We start from the raw sequence: 21,328 nt of genomic DNA on the forward strand, positions 1-21,328 counted from the left end.
GTTCTTGGGGGTGGGTGGTCAACATCCCACCCCCCCCACCCCCCCCGGGTGTCCCCTGTGCTCTCAGGGACAGCCATAGGGACCAGCCCCACACCACCATTCCTGGGGGGCCGGTTGGCATCATCTGACATCCTTCCCCCCCCCCCCCCCGCCGGGGGAATGCCGCCTTCCCCGGTGCCGGGATCTGGCCGGAGCAGCCGTGGGGCCATGCACCCCCCTCCGGGTAGCCGTGCCCCCCCGCCGGTGGCGCGGGGGCGGGCCGCGGGGCGGGCGGGGCGGTGATGCCCCTCCCGGTGCGGCGGGGCCGGCGGCGGCGCGCAGCGGGTCCGGGGCCGCTCACAGCGGCGGCGGCGGCGGGGCCATGAAGGTGAAGAAGAGCGGCGGGGCCGGGGCGGCGGCGGCGCGCACCGAGGAGGAGCTGGGCCGCAAGGCGCTCATCGGGCCCGACGATGTGCTGGGGCTGCAGCGGGTCACCAGCGGTGCGTGCCGGGGAGGGGGCTGCCAGAGGGTCGGGGGGCGCCTGAGTGCCCAGCCCCGGGGGCGCAGGGGATGGGGACCGTGGCTCCTTGGGGCTGGCGCGGCGGTAACGGCCCGTGAGGGGTGGGGTGGAGGGGTAGGGGAGCCGGTCCCCCCCTCCCCGGGGACCACGGAGGTGTCCCTGGGGTTTGGGTGCCATCGAAGGAGCAGGGACCGGCCGCCTGGCGGGGGATGCCCGGACCCGAGGCTCGGGGCTGAGGATGCTGCCCTCCCTGCAAGCCCAGGGTTGCACAGGCTGTGGAGCAGCCCCCCGCCCCGGGGGTCGAAGGTCAGTGGTGAGATCGTCCCCGCTGCTCCCCCCCATCACCCCTTTCCATGCCTGTGCCCCCTGCGCACAGGGCTGGGCCAAGCTGAGCCCCCAGCCCACGTCCACAACCGTGGGGCTGGTGTAGAGGTGGGGGACAGGCTGAATCTGTGACCGCAGCGTGGAGGGGGAGGCTTCATTGCAGACCTATCCTGCAGCCCCCCAGTATAGCAGCACTGGTCCTGAGAGCATCCTCGGGGGCCGGGAGGCGCGGGAGCGCGCGAGCTGGCGGGTTTGTTGTGCTTGGCAGAGCAGCTCGGCTGGGACCAGGCAGCCGCCTGCGCGGTGGCGACGGCGGCATTGGACCTGTCATGGTTACAGCACACCGGGCAGGCAGGAGGCATGTGGCTCACCCCAGCCTGGCCTCAGCGATGCCCAGGGGTGGTCTGCCCCGCTGCCCCCAAAAAGGCCTTTTTGCATGCCCAGGGACCTGCGGGTGGTCCCTGCGAGCAGCAGGTTGGGCAGGGGGAGAGCGCTGCTGGCAGGGAGGAGGGGGCTGGCCTGGCCGGCCCTGCTTCGCTCTGCCTTGGTGGGCTCTGTGACATGGTGGCCTGAGAGCAGGTTGCGCGTCCCTGCGGCGTGATGAGCCCTGGGGGGGAAGGATGCGGCTGCGAGCCTTGGTGCGTGCCCATGGTGAGCAGGGTGGGGGGAAAGCCCTGTAGGGCTCAGGGTTAGCCCGCAGAAAGGGGTTACGGAGGCTCCTCTGAAAGAGGGGCTGCTGCTGCTGATGGGTCCTTGGGTCCCCTTCTCCCAGCTGCTGAGATGCTCTGAGGGGCTGCAGTGGCGTGATGCCCTGCCCAGGCCCTGAAATCCCCGGCCTGTAGCAGGCAGAGCGGTGCAGCAGGCGCTGGAACTTACTGCCAGCGTGCTCAGAGGAGCAGCAGTTAGAAGGTAAATCCAAGCAATGGCTGCGTTGAACGCTTTGGGTACTTGCTTTATGGTAGCCTGCACGTCCCTGCCCTCGGCAGTGCTATCTGGAGGGGCTGCAGGCACATGGCCACCCCACACCCTTGCTCTGGGGCGTGCAGACCTTGCGTGGCATCACTCTGGCCAGCGTGGATGGTGCGTGGCTCTCTGTAAGCATCTGCCTCCCCAGGGGGCGAGGAAGACTGAGCTGGTTACTCTGGCTTCAGAGCCAGACTGGGAACGGAGTGGCTTGTCACCTGCCTCTTCCAACCAAGGAGCAGCACGCTTTGGAGCATGGGGAAGGTGTGAAATGCATGAAAATGTTTTGCTCCCCTCCTGCGATGAGGCTTGCTGGTACGAGGGTAGTACAGCAGGTGTGGATGGGTCATGCCGAATAGGAGCCAGGCGCTGTGATGGGCTTTGGGTAGTGCCTTCCCATGGGATGTGCTTGTCTGTTCTGCTGCATGCATGTGGGCCACCAAATGCTCTCTGCACCTGAAATCCTCAGCGAGCGTTTGGGGATACAGGTATACGATACATCTGCATTGAGCATACCTAGGAACATTTTGTAGCACCCTTTCTCAAGCTCAGCTTTCTACCTGATGGGTTTAACACAGGGAGCAAAGATACAACAGTATTTTTCTCATCCTGAACATGTAATGATTATTTGGGGCATTCTGTGGCCTTTCCTCATTTCCATGTGCTACAGCAAGTTCTTAAAAACAAACTGCCAAAAATACTGATGTGCAACCGTTCCAGTCTTCTGCTCTGAGTGGAGGGTTCTGCAGGGAGGAGAAAGGACCAGACTGTGGGAGACAAATTCATGGCTACCCCAGCCCCAACCTCTCTCTTGGAGATGCTGAGTCAGGGCAAACATGATGCCCTGTTCACCAGCTCTGGTTTTGATGCCCAAAGTCATGGTGCTCCAGAAAGCTGGAAGCTGAAGGGCGAGTTGGTGGTGGGGTTGCAGCAGAAATGTCCTGGTAGTCCATTGTTGTTCCAGGTGGAGTATAAGCCATCTTCATCCAAATTTGTGGGTTGCTCGCACTGTTGAGGGACTGCGGCTGAGCTGTGTGCTGCCTGGTGTGGCCTGGCCACATTTGAAGATTGCTTCAGCAAATGAAGCCCAGGATCAACCATGTTAGGGGAGGGCTTGGTACCACAGGAACGTGGGTTTAGAGACGCTTACACCATGAGTAGCCTGTGTGTTTCTGAATGGCCTTCTAGCTTGTGTGGGAAGAGGCAGAATCCTAGCTCCTGCGTGGAGTACGGTCTGGATCTGGCTGCAAAAGGAACTTGTGGCATGGCTGCCCACGGCAACAGGGCACTGTGTTCCCACCCGGGGGGGCCTTTGCAGCCCTGCATGGGCCTGGGGCATGCTGATCTTGCAGATGCTCTTTTGGAGCCAGGGTTTGCTGTCTTACGCTTGCTCTGCCTGCTGCGGAGCTCCTTGGTGCTTCCTAGTGGACTGGGCAAATCTACTCACCCTTCAGACCTGGAAGAGCCAGGTCTCTGTGGAGCCAAGTAGCTGCTTGGTGGTTGCTACTTGTTGACCAGGCAGGTGGGCTGCTAGCCCTCCTCTGGGATTTGGGTCTAGGGAAATCCCTTGCTTTTTCACCAGGTAACACAGCTGGGCTTTTCCAGTAGGTGCACCTGATAAATAACCAAATGTTAAATGTCTCAGGTCAGGAGGGTGGAGATGCGGGATGTGGCTCTGTGGCAAAACCACGTTTACTGCTAACCCAGAGAAACCCCCTGTGCTACCAGCCAGAAGAGCCAGCTGGGCTCTGCTCTTAATGTGCTTCTAATAAGCTTAAAGGGGGAGTTGTGCAAACTGTCCTGCATATGCTACATCCTTTCAATATTAAATTCTCCAGCAATTCCAGGGCCACAACGTTTATGGGCATGCAGGGGTCCAGCCTGGTAGCTCTGGGGTGCTGCCCTGGAATATCTGGGCCTTTTGGCCGGGCTGGCTCTGGCGCTGCTCCAGCTGGATGAGGTGTAAAGCAAATGAACCATTTTCTTTGCAATTAGCAAGATTTGTTACTTGCTCACACAACTGCGGTTACAAAAAGAGGAAAAACCTTATGATGTGGTTAATTTATGTGGCAAAGGAACGGGGCTGAGCCCAGTTCAAATTGCAATTCATTATCGAAGCAGCCAGAGGAGCGGAGGAGTCTGTCTGCAGTCATTGGGATGCTGGTGGCTGTGAATGCCATGTCCCTACCTCGTGGAGCCAGCCACCTTCCCTCCTGTCTTTGACCACAGCTTTGCTGGGTCATGCTGTGCTACTCCCACGTTAGCTGCAGGGCAAGGTGAATTCAAGCAGAGCTTCAATTTTTTCCTCCATCTTTGGGGTCAGAGTCATCAGCGGTCAGCGGAAAGGTATTAGAGCCCCTGTAACACCATTGCCTTTTGCCAGCATGCAATAGTGCCAGGCTTCAAACAGACAGGTAACGAATAGCAAGCTGCAGCCTCTGAGGGCTGCCCTGCTTATCGCAGCTTCAGGCACCTGTACAGATTGTCTGTAATACTAGATTAAAGCTTATATTTTAAGCTTTCTTCTAAGGCTTATTTTATTTGAGCAAACCGAAGGGTTAAATAATTGATTACATACTTGGAAACAACTACAGAACAAAACCTAAGAATAAGGAACACACAATCATTTCTGAAGCTAATCTCTTCCCCGAGCTGTCGTTTAGGATTTCTCTGAGGCTTCTGGCAGCTTTAGCTAAAGGCCAGCTTGGCAGAGGGCTGCCTTGACGGGTGGGTCGGGGCAGACCCTCCGTGGGTGACTCTCATACCAGTTTCCCTGTAGCATTAATGGGAAGCTGATGTGGGCGAATCAGTCTGCAAAGCTGCTCGTGGACCGTGACATTCCTTCCCCAATTCATTGGGAAAAAATATTGTATTAGGAGCTCTGATTAACTGGGGGTGTTTGTGACAGGTTAATGAATCACTGTTCTGGGTTGTCCAGGGTTGTGATGTGTAAAAAAGCATTTTGGTGTGCTGATTTCTTGTCACAGAGCGATATTCCAGAGCTGTGCCAAGCTGCTCACACCCGTGACTCCTTTTCTCGGCAGCACCACATACATTACGAACCCTTTCAAGGCTTTGTGATAACACATAACTCGAAGTGTTGCATAGATGAAGGGTTTTTTCAGTAGTCTCACAGTACAATATGGACTGTTAAGATTCCCAGGGGCAGCACACATGGCGTGCGTGTAGCGGGGGGTGCTGGGCTGGCAGCTGAGTGGGTTCCTCCTTCTGCCAGTGTTGTGGGTTTGGGCCGTCCCTGGTGGAGATGGCAAAGGTAAGGGGGGAGCTGTGGCATGTGCTGGGGGAGTCATCCTGGGGGTTTGGGCAGGGCCCGACTGCTTTGGCTTAGCCCTGTATAAGAGCCAAGTGAGCTGGTTTTGTTAATGTTGTGCAGGTGGTTTCAGATCTGAGTACCATCAGCGTGAACAAGGGGGCAGGAAAGAGTGTTTGGATGCCATGGGGATGGGAGAAGAGCAGCTCCATCCTTCCTTAACAAGGGCTGGAGGGCTGTGATCAAATTAATTGTGAGAGGGTGAAGTCTGGAAAGCTCTAGTTAAAAAAGAAAAAAAATTAATGAGCTGGCTTCCACAAAAAGCAGTCTGGTGAGCCGTGCGGTGGGACTGGGTGCACCGTGTGGCAAGGCACGCTGCCAGGTGGGTACACCTTAGGGGCTATGGGGACCCTGTAAATGCCCCAGCTTGGAGCCTGCTGGGATGCAGCCCTCTGCTTCATTCACAGTGTTGGTCAGTAAATGTGCCGCTGGGGAATAACTCCCATGGGATCCTTCTGGTGCGAGATTTTTTCTTCTGGGGCATTCACAGCAGCCTAATTAATGAGCTGGGTGGGAGGGCTGCAGATGCCTCCCTCTCCTTGCCCCCACTGGCTTTGCTTATGCAAAACCTAGGGCTTCAGGAAGGGAGCAGATCCTGGCTGGTTTAGCTTGTTTCTCTGCCCTCTCTTTACAGGACTTGAACTGCTGATGCAGAGGGCAGGGGAAATGGTTGCTTTTTTCTTTAATTGAACTCCAGGTGTCTAAGCAGGCATATCAATACCGCTTGGAACTTGCCCTGCCTTCCCCTCAAGGTCTTGCACTCTGTCCTGCGTCACTGCTCTGCCTCTTCACGGGGTTCGTGCTATTTTTGCTCGCTTCCTCCTGAGACTCTTCAATCTGATAATCTCCTAATCTCCAGCTCCCAGCAATTCATCTGCAGTTGTCTTTGCTTTATACCTGGCTTATGTCTTGGGAGTTGTCTTCAAAATAGCTTCTGACCTTGGTGGCTAATACATGTTAAGAAATAGGCTTGCATAGCTACAGAACCCTTCTCATTCCCCAGATTCTTGTTATTGCCTGTGTTGGGGAGAGACGTCCCTATTACAAGTCACTGCTGTTACATCAGTTGCTTGTACAGCATCCTCTTGATTTACACCCATTTTCACAACCAGGTTTTGAGCTCTTGCTTACCCCAGGTACACTGGGCTTTCCTTTGTGGGTTATTAAAGCCTTAAAATAGGAGCTGCCCGATCTGAGCTTAGACGCTCTGATGAGCACCATGGAAATATCTGTAATGTCTGTGAGAGGGGACACGTGCTTTCTCCTGGTTGCAGAGAAGGGGTCTTAAAAGAAGTACAACAAGGAGCGCTTAACCCTATTGCCTGTGAACTCCTCTTAATAAAATGTGCCTGGTGGGGTGGTTGCAAAGGAAATCTGAAAATAGAGGATTGACTTTTAGCTTTCTCTGATGAGGATCAAACACCTAATCTCATCCATTGGATGACTGAAATAACAGGGAGAGGGCAGGAGGGGAAAGTGCCTTCATTAGCTTTCTTCTTGTATTATCTGGCACTGTATTATCCCTCACCTTTTGTGCTCCTTTGTAACACCAGCTTGCTAAAATACATGGCTGGAAATACGCACCAGGGTTCACAGTGTACCATTGTTCACAGAAGAATAGGCAGTGCCTGCTGTCATTGTCTAGGCTGTTTTGCTGGTGCCTTTTGCAATCTTGGTTGGATTTGGGAGGGGAGGAAGGTTTCCTGGATGAGGACTGGCTCTCCTCTGGATTGGGCAGCAGAGGTACCACCTCAGAGCTCTAAACAGGGAATGAGCGTCCACTGTTTCTGATAACAAAGCTAGAGTTTAATGAATGTCTTGCTACAGATCACTGTTTGGGGGTTTGAAGTCACTTTTTCATACAAAGGGAACAAGAGAATTCCTGAAGGAATCCATTGTGTCTGGCTCAGGAAGTCCATCACCTCCGCTGCTTCCTGAGATCACCACAGTGTCACTACTCTTCAAAACCATGGTAGGGGTTAAGATAGAACATGTCTCTAAGAGTGGGGAGTTGCAAATCATTGGGCATGGTATGGAGATTATGGGAAAGAAGCTGCAGAGGAGCCAGTAGGAACAGTGATGTGTGAGTGAGAAGCAGCTGCTCATTCCTTGCCTGCGTTTGGGCATGTTGCAAGAGTTTGCTCTCTGCTTTGAGAACAAGTTCAACTTGGTTGGCAGCTCTTCCCAGGAAGGGTTTGGGTATGGAGGTCTGGGATACGGGGATTCACTGGGCTTTTGGAAGGAGTAGGAAACGCTTCTCTTCTGTGACCTTTTTTGCACTATTTAATGCGGGTACTTCGGGACAAAAGCCAACCTGCTGGGATTCCTAAGCCGTGCAGATGCGTCCATCCCTTCATCCCTTGTTCGGAGTGTGCCCTCTGCCAGCCCTGAATCAGGCCAGTACTGAAGGCTTGTTCAGGGAGACACCATGATTATTTAGTTATTAACAGGGAAACAAGGCAACTTGCTTCAGGGGAAGTGGAATAATGACAAAATTCTGTGCTGAGAGACCAAGCCTACCTTTCTGGTAAATGACCCACTTGGTGGAGGTTTGAGCTGCCTTATGTCTAACTGAAATAGACGTGGATGCTGCCTCCGTTCCCCAAATTGTGGTGACGGTGAATTAGGATAATGAAAGCAGATGATACATTTAAGTGCGTCATGGAAGTGTGGGCAACTGGGCCCTACAGTAATTTAAAAATAAGTATGTATGGGATGAGATTAGCAAATGTGACAGTGCTCAGCTAAGCAGAAGTATCTGCCAATTCCAAGCAGCCCATTCCCAGTAAGACCTTCCAGTGTCTTATGCACAGGGAAAAAACCAGCATGTGGCTACTTTGTTTGTTTTAACAGGAATTGCAGCAAGCAAATGCAATACAAACTGAGAAGAATATATACCTCTTTTTTTTCTTTTTTTTTTTTTTTTCCTTCTAGGAGACTGGGCGCTGCCAGAGGAGGAAAAAACACTTGATTGCAGTACTCTGGCAGCTAATATTCCCAGATGTCATCCAGTTAGATACTGGCATGTTGATTTTTGAAAAAAAAAAAAAAAGGTTTAAAATATCTTCAGTGCAAAAAAGAGTTGGAAAATGTAGGGCAGGGGTGCAAACATCAATGAGCAGGAGCCTGGTGGGGATTCTGCCTGGGGTTTACTCCTCTTCGGTGGCTCTGCTTGGCACTCCTCTCCTCCAGATGAGTCATGGACACTGTTATTGCAGCAAGGCTGCTGCCAAGGAGGGGGATAAAGCTGTTGCCATGGTGCTGGATGGGCAGGAATTCTGCAGGAGTAAAAACACTTAATAATTAACTTGCAGACAAACGCGGCTTCAGGCTTGCCTGCGTGCTCTAGGGAAGGTGTCCTGGGCTCCCAGGAGACTGGCCAGCCTGTTCTGGTACAGCTCCTTGCCTTCATGGAGAGCAGCTGGTCCCAGCGTGGCCGTGGGCCGAGGGAGGCGAAGCCGGCACTGTGGGAAGCTGCGCCTGCTGTTGTCAATTTGAGTTTTGCATGTGGCTGCTTGGAGCAGGGAACTTGTGGGATGAGTTAAGAATTTGGGCTGGCTGGTGTGTTAGAACCTAAAATCATCGTGTAATTGCAGGACATCTACTCGCGGATTGCTAAATGTTGGTGCTTAAGGCAAGGGGTTGGTTTAAATTTCTGTCCCATCTCCCTGGCTACTGTTGAAGACGGAAAAGACAATTTTGTGCAGTTCTTAGGCTATTTCGTCTAACAGTAGGCTTGTATTTTCCTGTGGTAGTAAAAAGGTTGAGCTTTTATTCTTGTTCTTCCTGATAGCGTGGGTACTGGAGCTAGTTTTGCTTGGCGCAGTGTTGGTAGGAAAGGGAGACCTCCCTGCCAAATGCCAGAGATGCTTTGAATACAGTCCCCTTTCTTAAAGCCCGTTCCTTTGAGCATCATCCATATGGTGGTGATGATGGAGAGCAGTAAAACTTCAGAGAGCATGTTGAACACCTCTGTTCCTTGTACCAGTGAGCACTCCGATGGTTCTCCCAGTTAAGATTTGCAAAGAATGACAGGCTTCTAGGGAAGTACAGGCGCTAGACATGCAGGCCATGCTCAGCAGCACCTAGGAGCAATCTTTCATTTATTTCTGACTGCAGCTATCTTGGTGTCTTGCTACAGAGGGACCTGATTTCTGTAATTATAGAGCCCAGCATGAGAGCCCTGATGCCTGGTAGTCACAGTGTGTGGCGTTGGGGATGTTTTACGCTGCCGCAGCAATCTTTTCTTAACTCCTTATCTATGGGGTGTGCTAACCACTGCCCATGAACTATAACCCCCAGCCATAATGTAGGTACCTGAATCGTACCTACTGATCTGGCTGAAGTAGAGTTGTAGTGGGCTGGTGTGATCTCTGAGTTCGCTGTAACTTGTTTTCTTGTAGTCATTGAATAAGCCTGAGGTGAATGGATGTATTTGAATTTTAGAAATAGGAAAGCAGGCAGAAATAAATTATTAATTCAGACTAACAGCAGGAATTAGTGGCTGAGAAAGGGCTTAGAATTAGAATGTTAAAGTATTACTTTCACATTAGAATCTCCAAAACAAGTCTCCTTCAACAGGCAGATGCACAGTCATTCAATACCACACCTGGCTTGTAGACATACAACATTTATGTAGATTTGTCATGATAAAGTTAGTTATCGGAGCAGCGTTCCTTCTGTGTTTATACGTGCAGTGCAAATGAAGTACCACTGCTCTTTCCCCAGAGAGGAGGCAGATACCAAGGCCAGGAAGCTGTCCCCAGGCACAGCAAGGCTGAAGCCAGGAACAATGGCTTTCTCCCAACTCTGGTGGAAGCAGGGAAGGGATCTGTTCCCAGGCTGTTCTCCTAATTCAGGGAAAGGCTTCAACACTATTTTCAGTGCTGAGGAAAAAAAAGAAGTCTTGCATGGGACAAGCACTGGTGGAGTGCTTTGCAGAGGTCTGGAGACAGGGGAGGTGGCACAAGGGAGGACACTCCTGTTCCAGTTAAGTGCAGGCAGCTTAGGGCTCACAAAGCTGCTTAGCACTTGCATTCTGCCAGAGGGCAGTTTTTAAAACAGGCAAAGCCTCTTACACTGAAAAGGCTGGGATTTCATGGCGGTGCTGACTATTCTCAATACCCTGTGGGGAAATGGATGCAGGAGATGTTGGCACAGGCTTCGAAAAAAAGGCGATGACCTCCCAGTGCTGGGGGAGAGAAGCCTTTTCCCTGTCCTGTCCCAGCAGGGACACAGGACACACACCACCAGGTGTGAACATTCAGAACTGAGACTGTCTTCATAGATTTGGATTAAACCCAGGGTAGTAGTGGAGATGCATTTGGGCTGCTCTTGCTGCTGGTTGTGCCCTCTGAAGAATAGCCAGAAATACCTGGTAAATTTGGGCAGCCTTCATGTAATTTTCCTTTCCTCTGCAGATTATTTGTGCACTCCAGAGGAAAATGTTTACAAGATAGACTTCACCAGGTTCAAAATCCGGGACATGGAATCTGGCACAGTCTTGTTTGAAATCACCAAACCAGCAGCTTCAGGTGAGTGCACACACAAAACAACCCTTTTCACAAACAAACAAATGCTTGTGTCGGCTTCCTTTTGCCTTTTCCCACTCCTTCTACTCAATACATTTCCCCCCAAATAGGAGATGCTCTCAACTGCAAGAGGGGCTAGAGTCCCAGCTTGCAGCAGAAATACTATTCAGGTGTCCCTTTGTACCAACACAGTGAACAGAACTCATTGCTGCTGTATTCCTATGATTGCCATCTGTGATGAGAAAGGACAGATGGATGTTGTAAACAGAAGCAGAGGAGGAGGAGATCACCGTGTGTTCGTTTCTTGGCTGTTCATCAGCTAGAGTCCCCTGTACATAGTTTAACTGTTAGTATCTTTCACTCAGGAGTCAGGAAAATGGTATTTGCAAAAGCAAGAAACTTTTTCAGTTGTGCAAATCAGACAAACTGAAAATTTGCATATTTTTTTCTTTGTAATTTTTAGGTGTTACCTGAAACTGTCAAAGTGTTACCTGTTGCCAGTGGTAATCAAAAACCAGGGCAACTGTTCTTTTCTTGATCAAGCACTCTTTTAAATCTTCCCCATCTTCCTGCAGGTGAGAGGAAGTTTTCTGTAGTTTATAGATAGCAAACCAGATGTGCTATGGGGAAATGGCTTGGTCAGAGTCTTGCTGCAATCCTGAATCGGAGGTAGGAGCAGTAAGTCACTTCAAAAGAAGTGTATCAACCCAAAGGGCCATCTTGCAATACTCTGTCTCTGAGTGACCAGTAGTAGATGCCTCAGAGAGGATAAGAAGAGGGTAAGCACATCATCAGGCTTTCTCAGAACAGTTTCCTGGCTATACGACTCAATAATGCGTGATTGCAAGTATTTTCACCGAGTTTCTGTTTCTCAAACGGCTGTGACGGAGCTTTACTTTGCGCTTTTCCAGAACGTGAACACAATGACAAGAAGGACATTGACCCCAATGCTGGACGGTTTGTACGCTACCAGTTTACTCCAGCTTTTCTTAGACTTCGGCAAGTGGGAGCCACGTAAGTAGTTGCTCCTGTGCTGTTTTTTCTAGTACAGGAAACAACTGAAATATTATAAAAAATGGCTTTTGCTTGTTGATCCTGTCAGTGAGTTGATTTAATAGGGACCTTTTGTTATTATAAAGGTGTCCAAACATCTTTGCTGGCTGCCTTGCTTTCTCCATCCCTTTAGCTTGTTTATTTACCTCAGGGATAGGCATGGTGTTGAGGAGATGAATGCTAAAGGGGCAAAATAAGACTACCGAGGTATTCCAGCTCTTTTCTGTGCGTTATAGTTTGTTTGTCAGAGGCTCTGCCAGCATCAAAGTTGTGTCTGCAGCCTTGCACACTGCATTCCTCCCAAAACATTAATCCATAGATGCACATGAAATGGTGAAGTAATGTTTGACGCTTTGTGCACCGGAATGATCTTTGACCTGTCTGATAGTACTGCTTGCATCCATCAATAAACCACACCAAAATGTGACACCTAAAGCGTCTTTCTGTAAAGCTTTAAGCCAAAGTTGTTGCTACTATAATACAAGTGTCATAGTGTATTGTTTCTTTAGTAAAAGTTATTAGAGATTACTGCTAACGACACTATCACTACTAACTTACTACTAACTACGGAGTTACCTGCAGTTAAAAAGCATGCATGTGGAGATGCAATTTTCAGCTTGTATTTCCCCTTTTGGCCCTCCAAAGAGCAGACTGTTGGGCTGCTTTGTCTTTAATGGAGCTTTTAGAAGGATATGGGTCATAGCATGGCAGGTTCTTTATGTCATTAAGTCCATAATACTATAATTGAGCAACAGTTACAGTTTCCAGCACAAACTGATTTGTTTCAGGTATAGTTTGGATTCACATTGGAGTGCAGTTTGATAGATCCCTTCAGCAGCAAATGTATATGTCATAAGTGATGTACAGTAGCCTCACTTTAAAAAAAAAGGGATTTTCGAGCTTGATTAAAATTCAGTATTATTCAGTTATGATGCAAAAAAATTAAAATTTGTTGTCAGAGAATGTACTTAGAGTAAGGCTGCCATTACTGCTTTCTGCTAATCTTAAAGATGTGACATTTAGATTTTGTTTTGGAAGAAAAGTTAAAGCTACTTATATACCAATTAGCACCTCTTTGGCCACTGTTTGGTTAAAATGGTAAATACTTTTGGTTTGTGCCAAACTAGTAACTGTGCCTTCCTGGCTTTTACTTATAGTGTATCCTGTGTAACTATTACCTATCTTCTCCAAGAGGTCATGCTTCTTGGGAAAAGGTACTTGAATATAGTGCTGGCTGAAACTTGTCTCCCTTTGCCATTTTCCGAGCAAGAACAGAAAACCATTTTCTGTAGCTCTGGCTTGGTTTTGATACCCATCAGAATAATTAACTTGTATGAAACTTCAAAGCAACTCCTAGTGAAGCGCCTGTCCAGTATGGGTGGAGGGATCTTTCCCTCACTGAAGATGAGTTTAAGATTGTAAAATCGTCTTGCATCTCTCCTTTTTTTGAGTAAAAAGAATCAAAACATAGTATAATCTAGGATTTGTAATCCTATGTTGTGTCCCCGTAGCATGCTTTCAGAAAAAGAGGAGATAATAATTTGGTAGTACCATTGTGTTATATTTTTGGCTTTTTTTTAGAAAAGCTCTCTTCTACCTTTCAGGAACGGTTGCAAATCTTGCATAAGCAAGAAAGCTCATTTCAGTCTTATCCTTTTTCAGGGTGGAATTCACAGTAGGGGACAAACCCATTAATAACTTCCGCATGATTGAGAGGCACTACTTCCGGGATCAGTTGCTTAAGAGTTTTGATTTTGAATTTGGGTTCTGCATCCCCAGCAGTAAAAATACTTGTGAGCACATCTATGAATTCCCACAGCTCTCTGAGGATCTCAGTAAGTTCTCTTTAATTACTGGGTTTACCACACAGTGATGTTAATCTAAGGTGTTTTGAGGAAGCCCTTTTTTAAAAGCTGTCTGTAGAAAGTGGGTAGAATAAAATACTTCCAGGTAGTTTCAGATCTGTGTTAATACAGATTTTGTTTTCTAGTAGCATGTGTCTTGTCACCCACCAGACAGTTGTTTTTTCTTTTTTTTTCTTTTTAATTCATAAAATGGAAGCTTCACTGTCAAGGAGAAAAAAGATAATTGTGTTATAAAACAAGCAAAAATAATAGGATTAAAAAGATGTCCAATAAATGGATGACTTAAATGTTATGTTCTCTTTTTAATGTTTGATGTGCTATACTGATAGCTTGAGAGATTTTAGTTTTAGTGTGAACATAACTTTTATTTTCTCTCCCAAGATACAATAGCATGAGTACTAAATCTGTGTGATCTTATATTCTTTACAACCCCTAATAATGTATGTCAGCGCTAATATTACAGTCTGTGGGAAATACAACAATGCACCGCTGCTTGCTTATTGTCACACCAGAGCACATTTTACCCGAGTTTGCTGTTTTATCACCTTTTCTTTTTAAAAAAAAATCAAAACAAAACCCCCATCCAAACTCTAGTGTGATATCGTTTGGTGGTTAGGTAAAGCACTTAGACCTGTGGTGCCTTAATGTATTTTGATGATCTTTCAGTTCTTTAAAAGATACTATCAACAAATGGTTTGGGTAGGTTCTTGGTTTGGTTTTTCACTTGAGAGTTTGCTGCTTTCTGAGCAATGCTGTTAAACGTAACTGAAACCCAGTTCAGAGTGCTGCCTCAGTAGGGCTTCTGTGTAACACAACTGATTTTTAATTTTTTTTCTTTCCCCCCCTTGCAGTTCGAGAGATGATCCTTCATCCATATGAGACACAGTCGGACAGTTTCTACTTTGTAGACAACAAGCTCGTGATGCACAACAAGGCAGATTATTCATACAGTGGAGGACCTTGAGCACAGGATGGACGACCAACCTGTGCTGGCCTTCCCTTTCCTATCAAAGTCGTCAGGGATACCACCACCTTCCGTTCTGTTGCCTACAATGTCAACTGGACAAGGATCCACAAACCCAGGACTCTTTGCCACAGTAGGAGTTTCATGACTAAATTTGCCAGTCTCATCTTTTTTGAGCTTTGAAGCAGACCTAGTTCTTCAGAACTTTAAGTGGTTCTACAATGCTAAATGATCTTTGGCTACCACTTCCCTAAGTTCTTTAAGTGTCTCCTTTGAAAATGGCCTTGTGGGACCTGAGGGATTTTGCCCTAATTCTGCAGATTTGTGTTCTTGCCCTCAAGTATCTTTTTAAGACATGATTGCTTTCTGAGAGTGTAATCTGAGAAACCATGCGAGTGGATGGATGCAAATGCAGTTTTGTTTATTTGTTTCTCTTTGCAAATGCTTCAAAGGCATGGTCAATTTGTCTTGTACCTCCAGTTGAAAATGTCGAGCATAACATCTTACAAAAGCAAGTTTCATCTTTAGATTAGTTCGAGTATCTCATCCTTTAGTTTTGTTCCATCTATGTAATATTCTGTTTAATCTTGGAAACACTGAAACTCTCAATGAAGACCAGTAGCTCAGTGACAGAGCTGTTTTTAATCAGGTACCAGCCTTTTACATTGCAGATGAAGGCAAAATAACATTGAAGGTCTATGAACCTCCATAAGCATTTCCCATTCAGTTTTTGCAAACTGATTGCAGAATAATCAGGAAAAATTGAAGGGTTTCAGCTTGCTTTACCATTTTTACATAGCTAACATTCAGCCTATTTGTGCTATATGTTTTCTCTGTCTATTCTCTTACATCTCTGCTCAATACTAAGATAAGGGCTTCAGCACTGCTTGTTAGAGCAACACTTTCATTTGTCTAGGGCAGTTGGAGAGTGCAGAATTTCCAATTTTCCATCTGTATCTGAACTTGAAGAATGTTATGACACTGTTTTCCCTTTGTTAAAAATGTTTTGCATCAGATATTAGTACAGGTGAAACTAAGTCTAATAATGTAGGACTTTATAGCACAGCAAAAATTTAGCAAGAGCTCTCTCTTCAGACCCTGCAAGAAGACCAGTTTTGCCCACATTTCTCAGCATGTGCTTCTTAGAAAGGTAGAAGTGCAAAGAAGTAGCAACACTGAAAGAATAAAACAAAAGCTGAGAAGGCTGCGTGGGGTAGCCTGTTGTCATGAAACCCTTACTCGGAAGGTCAGTTCAGTGATACTTTAAAAAAATAAAAGGCAGTTTGTAGATATTTCTATAAATACTTGATGTCTCCATGTCTAATTCTGTGAGTTTAAGTGGAACATTATATGTTAGCCTCAGATAGGTGTGATTGTAATAATTTTTATAAAATACCATTTCCAGTCGTGATTAACATCTTTCTAGTCACAGCCCAAGCCAAACAGAACTACAAATGGTTCCAAATGTAGCCATCTGCCTAAGAACAGGGAGGTTTTTGTGCTTTTACTGGGGTTGTGGTCGCTATTAATGTGTTACCATTTGTATTTGGCTTGGCTGGCTTTACTTCTGAAAGAGGATTCAGTTTTCTAAAGAAAATGCAGTGAGTTTAGGTTACAGCACAGAATCTTTTAAGACTGATAGCTAAGAAAGTTCATAAAGTTCACTGATTTTACACCGCTAGTATCTTGTAGTAACTGTTATCACAATGAGACTTGTATTTATCACTTTTTGTCACTAGTGTATTAAATCATACAATTAGCCTACAGCTACTTAGCTGTTTGAGAGTTACAAAGAATTTCCTCAGTATTTGTACAATGCTTTGAGCTACTGATCATTCAGTTATATAGCACAATAATTACTGAAAATTAAAATAGTTTCAAAAAGTCTAGATCTCTCCACCCCCTTTTTTTTTTCATCAGGGCTGTTAAATTTTCTATATATTCAATGAGATTTTGCAAGTTTAAGTAGTTTAAGTATTTACAAATTTTGTTCCAAATCTTGAAGAAAAAAAGATACAAGAAGAAGAAAGTGTGTGTGTTTATAACTAGCACCCTATACAGGGGGGTTTTTTGGTGTCTTTCAACTCTCACCTGGTGTTCATAATCACCAATTCTGTGTGTAAAATTTTCAAAAGACTTCTTCTAGCAATGGTGCTTGCCCAGAATTGCCAGTCATACATTTCAAACAGATGTATGCTTCAAACAAATATACATCTCGGTATGTTTTGGTGAAAGCAGTTGTATTTTGGTGCAGGCTTTTAGGTTGTTGTACTGAGTATCCTCTCTGTATAGCGTATCATTGTCACCTGATCTGAAATAGTAATTTTCTGCTGTTTTTTAATGCTGCCTCCCTTTAAGACTTTGGACTTCAAAGTCTTAAAAAAAAGAAGTAAATCCATAGAAGTATTACTCTAATCAATGAAAATTTGAGTGGTAGACATGCCCCTTTATAAAGGAACCTAGAGAAAGTTACTTTGTTCCCAATAGTGTGGTATGTTGTTGGATGGACTTTCTGACACTGCATTTTATGGTAGGTTTGAGGTTAAACATAAAGGGATGAAATATCCACTACTGATCTCCTGAATTCTGCTAACTGTTCTGATAATTCAGATTCTATGGGTAATAACTTCAGGTTAACAGAAAATTTAGTGTGCATCATATAGGAGATATTTTATTAAGTATATTTGTTGTCTTCTATTATTAGGAATAATTTAAAACAGAAAAAAATATTGGACATTTTCAGTAAAATAAATGTCAACCTATTTTGGCTTTGGCTTTCCAGTTTGAGGAATTTTACTTTTCTTAAAAGTCCCCACAGCCTACTACAAATAACAAGTTCTGATTCTTAAACCAAGGCAAATAACAAAACTTTCTGTGGGAACTGTAAGGAAGCTGAGGGGTTTTTTGTATCCCACTGCAAAACTTACCACTATTCTTTCTCTTGGAAACACTTTGTTAGCATTTGTTTAAGGTCAGCTACATCCACAGTGTTTACAAACATGTGGAATCACTGTCCAAGAGAGAGGTCCCATTCCTTTTCTGTTTCTGCAGTGGTATAATGTATAGTGTTGACATGAGGCATTGTATTGTTGCACATAAACAGCACTAGAAGAGTGTTTCTTCAAAAACTTTTGCAGTACAGCTGCTGTTCTAATGCCACTTCTGTCCTTGTTTTGCATTAAAACTACGTGCAAAATTTAATGTTAAATGCTACACTTTGTACAGCACTGAACAACTTCAATTTTCATCTGAAAGGGGGCTGAGAGCTCTCAGGTCTGTTGTAAAATGAAACCCACATTTTTTTCTCTTAAATTGGCAGCTGATTCTTATTATAGATCAGTTGAAAATCAGATTTTAACAGTATTGTTCACAGAAGAATTTGATCTTCTTGACTAGTTATTATTTTGTGGTTTAATATTAATCATAATTGGGTTTACTTTGAAAGTTCATCTACAAAATCACCAAATACTGGCTCTGGAAAAATAATTCTTGTATTATTTTTCTTTGGTCTCATTTTAAAAATTCTTTTAATTAGGACTAAAGCTCTGTTTTAATGAGCCAGTCTGGAAATTCGGGATCTGACTTTCTGAAAGTGAAAGAAAACATCTTAAGAGCTAACCAAGATTATCTGCTAATAATGGCTAGCTGTTTCCCACCATAAAACAGGATTATGTGTGTACTTTACAGAGAGAATTAGTCTTGGAAAAAGAAACTAAGTCTCTGTGAGTCCTAATAGTCACATAATTTTTCTGAGAGACAAGGAAATCATAACTCAACACATTCTCTCACTTTCTCAGTCTTGGAATCCTTTAAACTTCAGGTTTTTTAAAGAAAAGCAACAGTAATACATTTGTGGTTAACTGCCATGCTGCATGGTCTAATAATTCACGGACTTTAAAGGCAGAAAGAGAACAAATTATTTTAAAAATTAACACATCAAATATAATTATGGTTTAAATTCTAGAAACTTTGTTTTCAGATCAGTGGAAAAAGCCAAAACTGTTTCTATGAATGTATCCTTTATGTGGTGACATTTATGAATTAACTGAATAATCCACTCTCCCTGACTCAGAAGAATTTTTTAATTTTTTTAAGTAGGAAGTCTCTTCAGGTTTAAAAGCAATGTGGTGGGGTTTAGTTCTTGCTCATAATCTCTCTCTACATCATGTTTTTGAGCAGGTCAATAAGATAGCTCTATTTGCTACCTCCGTCCTCCATTTGAGTTTCATTTCAAAAATGTGTAGAACGTCCAAGCGGTGGCTGTCTGTGTGAAACATTGCAGCCTACCACATTCGAAATTCCTTCATTTTGAGCATACAGACTATTAAAGTATAATGAGAAATAGTGCTACACTTTGACCTATAAAAACTAAATTCCAGTCTTCATGACAGAAATTAAAGGGAACTCATTCATGCAAAGATCATTTGGGAGCTATTTCAGGTAAGAAAATGCTAATATCCAGCTCTCTTAATAAGTATTATAAAAATGTTCTATTAATTATTCATAAACCTGAAAAAATATGGTTAACAGCTCAATTGTAATTAGATCTGGTTAGGAATGAAACTATAGAGATTACTGCTATCCTTTACGGGGGGCAGGCATGGAGAGCAACTAGAACTGCACGTGTTGCACAAAAGCTAGTCAGGTTTACATGCATTGACTTTAGTGGTAAACATTATCTTGCGGAAAAAATGAGGGAGAGGGACAAGGAGAGGAAGAGAGTTAATTTCAGCTAATTGGAACCATGAGCTTTAAGGCCATGGTAAGTGTAAATGCTTTTTCTCTTGAGTTTTAGATAGCTGGTAGCTTCTGTTACTAGTTCTTTTCTATACCCCCAGCATAAGCACTGCCTAAGTTTATACAAATGTTTCAATATTAATCAGATATAAACTGTCATTGACAGTTCATATCATTTTCTAAACATGGAAATATATTTGAAAAGTGTGATGCTCTAGGCCTCAAGTTGCAGCTCAGTTGTCTTCTAAATCACAGGACAGTCTGACTAAGCGGGTGAAATGGTGTGTCTGTGTATCTGTTCACAAGCTGTAGTTAACTGCCTCCCTAGAATCACTGTGTTAATGCCTACTGTGATGTCTCCTTGTATCTTAATGCTACACTGAGAAAACCTGTTTGAATGTGATATTGACTTTTTTGCATAGAATCAGAATTGTCTGTATTAAAATGTATTTATAAAAAATATATTTTTTGTGGAAGGAAAGTAGGATTCTAGTTAATATACCATTGGGAAAATGTTAGAAACATTTTTACCAAGTTCATTTATAATTCTTTGTATCTTGTTAGTTACCTGATTTGTTTCCTATAAGAACATCCACTGTGGCCCATTCGGTGGCAATGCGATGCACTGTCATGCAGAGAATCTGGTTTTCAGAAAACTGGGAGTCTTTTGTTTCCTTTTGGGACAGTAGGAAACCAAGTAGGTTGCCAGGAGAAAAAGGAACCTTGGCACCAAATCCACTTCTGTGGCTTTGGCTTCAGCAACTAGTCTGTTTGACTTGTTTGCAGATAGATAAGTAGCGAGAGCAAAGATTGAGACTTCAGGACAAAGAAAATTAGATGCTACGATTTAGTCTTCCTGTAGGAGAAGGAAAGTACTAAAATTAATTTATACAAGGATTAAATAGGGAGTACACTTGCTTAAAATTATTTAATATTGGCAGCTTAGTCATAAATGTGTATACTAGGGAATACGCTTAACTTTTTCCATTACCTTGGAAAATGGTTTAAAAACATGTCACGTTCATTAGCAAGTGTTTCTTCTCCTGTAACAAATTGCAAGATGTAAAAAAAACCTAAATAAATTATTGATCCTAGAAATGAGAGTGACTATTTTATTTAAATATTTATATCAGCACATGGAAACCATTCTAATTTTCATTTCAGATGTCTCCCATCAATATTTGAACTCTAGGTTTGTGCAAACTTATGTAACTAGCTTCACTTTCTGATGATTATAAACTAAGCAATGAACATGTAAAAACTCTGCAGTGGTTTGCCCAGTTACATAAGTAAAATGGTTACATTGAAAGTGTTTAAATGGGATTCAGCTTTCTGACTGGTGAAAAGATCTTGGCGCATAATTAAATTATTTTCAAAGTACATTAACAGAACTTTGGAGTTCCACAGATCACAGTTATGCACCAGATTGTGCTTTTGAAAAGTCTGTTGGCTGCACTACGGAGAATCAATTTTTGAAATTAATATGACACCTGCAATTGCCATCTCTGCCATATCAACTAAAACTGAAACATCTGCTCAGACTGAAGTGAGTTGTGTTGGGGTAATTCCATCTTGACATTTTTGATATTTTAGTCAAAGGTACCTGGGAATATCTCTGTATTTCTCTGTGGAGCAGAACAACTTACCTACTCTCAGAGGAAAAGAAGTATAATGTTGTTTGAAAATAGCTGCTGTAACTCATCTTGATTCTTCAGAATGAATGGGGATGCCTTAGTGACACAGTATCCAGCAGAACAATCATTGTGTACTGGAACTTGCAGAAGAAATGGATTAATGCAAGGCTTTAACTTCTGGATTATTGCTTGTAGCTACATGAAATACCTCTACTGAGTTCGGCAATAAGGTGATGACTAGAGCACAGGTTTGTAATGTGCCTATTGTTCAGCAATCATTCATCTGAAATCTGCAATGAAGATACACTCAAAAGTTTGACATCAGTTCTCTTACAAGCACTTCTAAATTGGAGGATAGTTTCTGGCTTTGCCTGTACGTGTTCTCTGTGGTTTGAGGCTTTCTCCTGCCTAAGCTTACTCTCAGAAT

The 21,328-nt window shown here is 44.6% G+C and overlaps 1 protein-coding gene across 1 annotated transcript; it reads left to right on the forward strand.

The window, feature by feature from the left end:
- The first annotated feature begins 295 nt into the window (after window positions 1-295).
- On the forward strand, window positions 296-14,923 carry UNC119 (unc-119 lipid binding chaperone). Its single transcript, XM_056360321.1, has 5 exons — window positions 296-479; window positions 10,538-10,651; window positions 11,560-11,662; window positions 13,364-13,536; window positions 14,418-14,923. Exons 1-5 carry the CDS (start codon window positions 362-364, stop codon window positions 14,528-14,530), a joined length of 621 nt encoding a protein of 206 aa, XP_056216296.1. The 5' UTR covers window positions 296-361; the 3' UTR covers window positions 14,531-14,923.
- The last annotated feature ends 6,405 nt before the right edge of the window (window positions 14,924-21,328 follow it).

Source organism: Falco biarmicus, chromosome 1 (assembly GCF_023638135.1).
Source record: "Falco biarmicus isolate bFalBia1 chromosome 1, bFalBia1.pri, whole genome shotgun sequence".
In the NCBI taxonomy this organism is placed as follows: Eukaryota; Metazoa; Chordata; class Aves; order Falconiformes; family Falconidae; genus Falco; species Falco biarmicus.

Bases quoted from the DNA above. Each gene is read 5' to 3' on its own strand.
- UNC119 (XM_056360321.1), top strand. From the start codon at position 362: ATGAAGGTGAAGAAGAGCGGCGGGGCCGGGGCGGCGGCGGCGCGCACC. The intron at 11,663-13,363 runs GTAAGTAGTTGC...ATCCTTTTTCAG, and splicing joins CTTCGGCAAGTGGGAGCCAC to GGTGGAATTCACAGTAGGGG. The intron at 13,537-14,417 runs GTAAGTTCTCTT...CCCCCCTTGCAG, and splicing joins ACAGCTCTCTGAGGATCTCA to TTCGAGAGATGATCCTTCAT.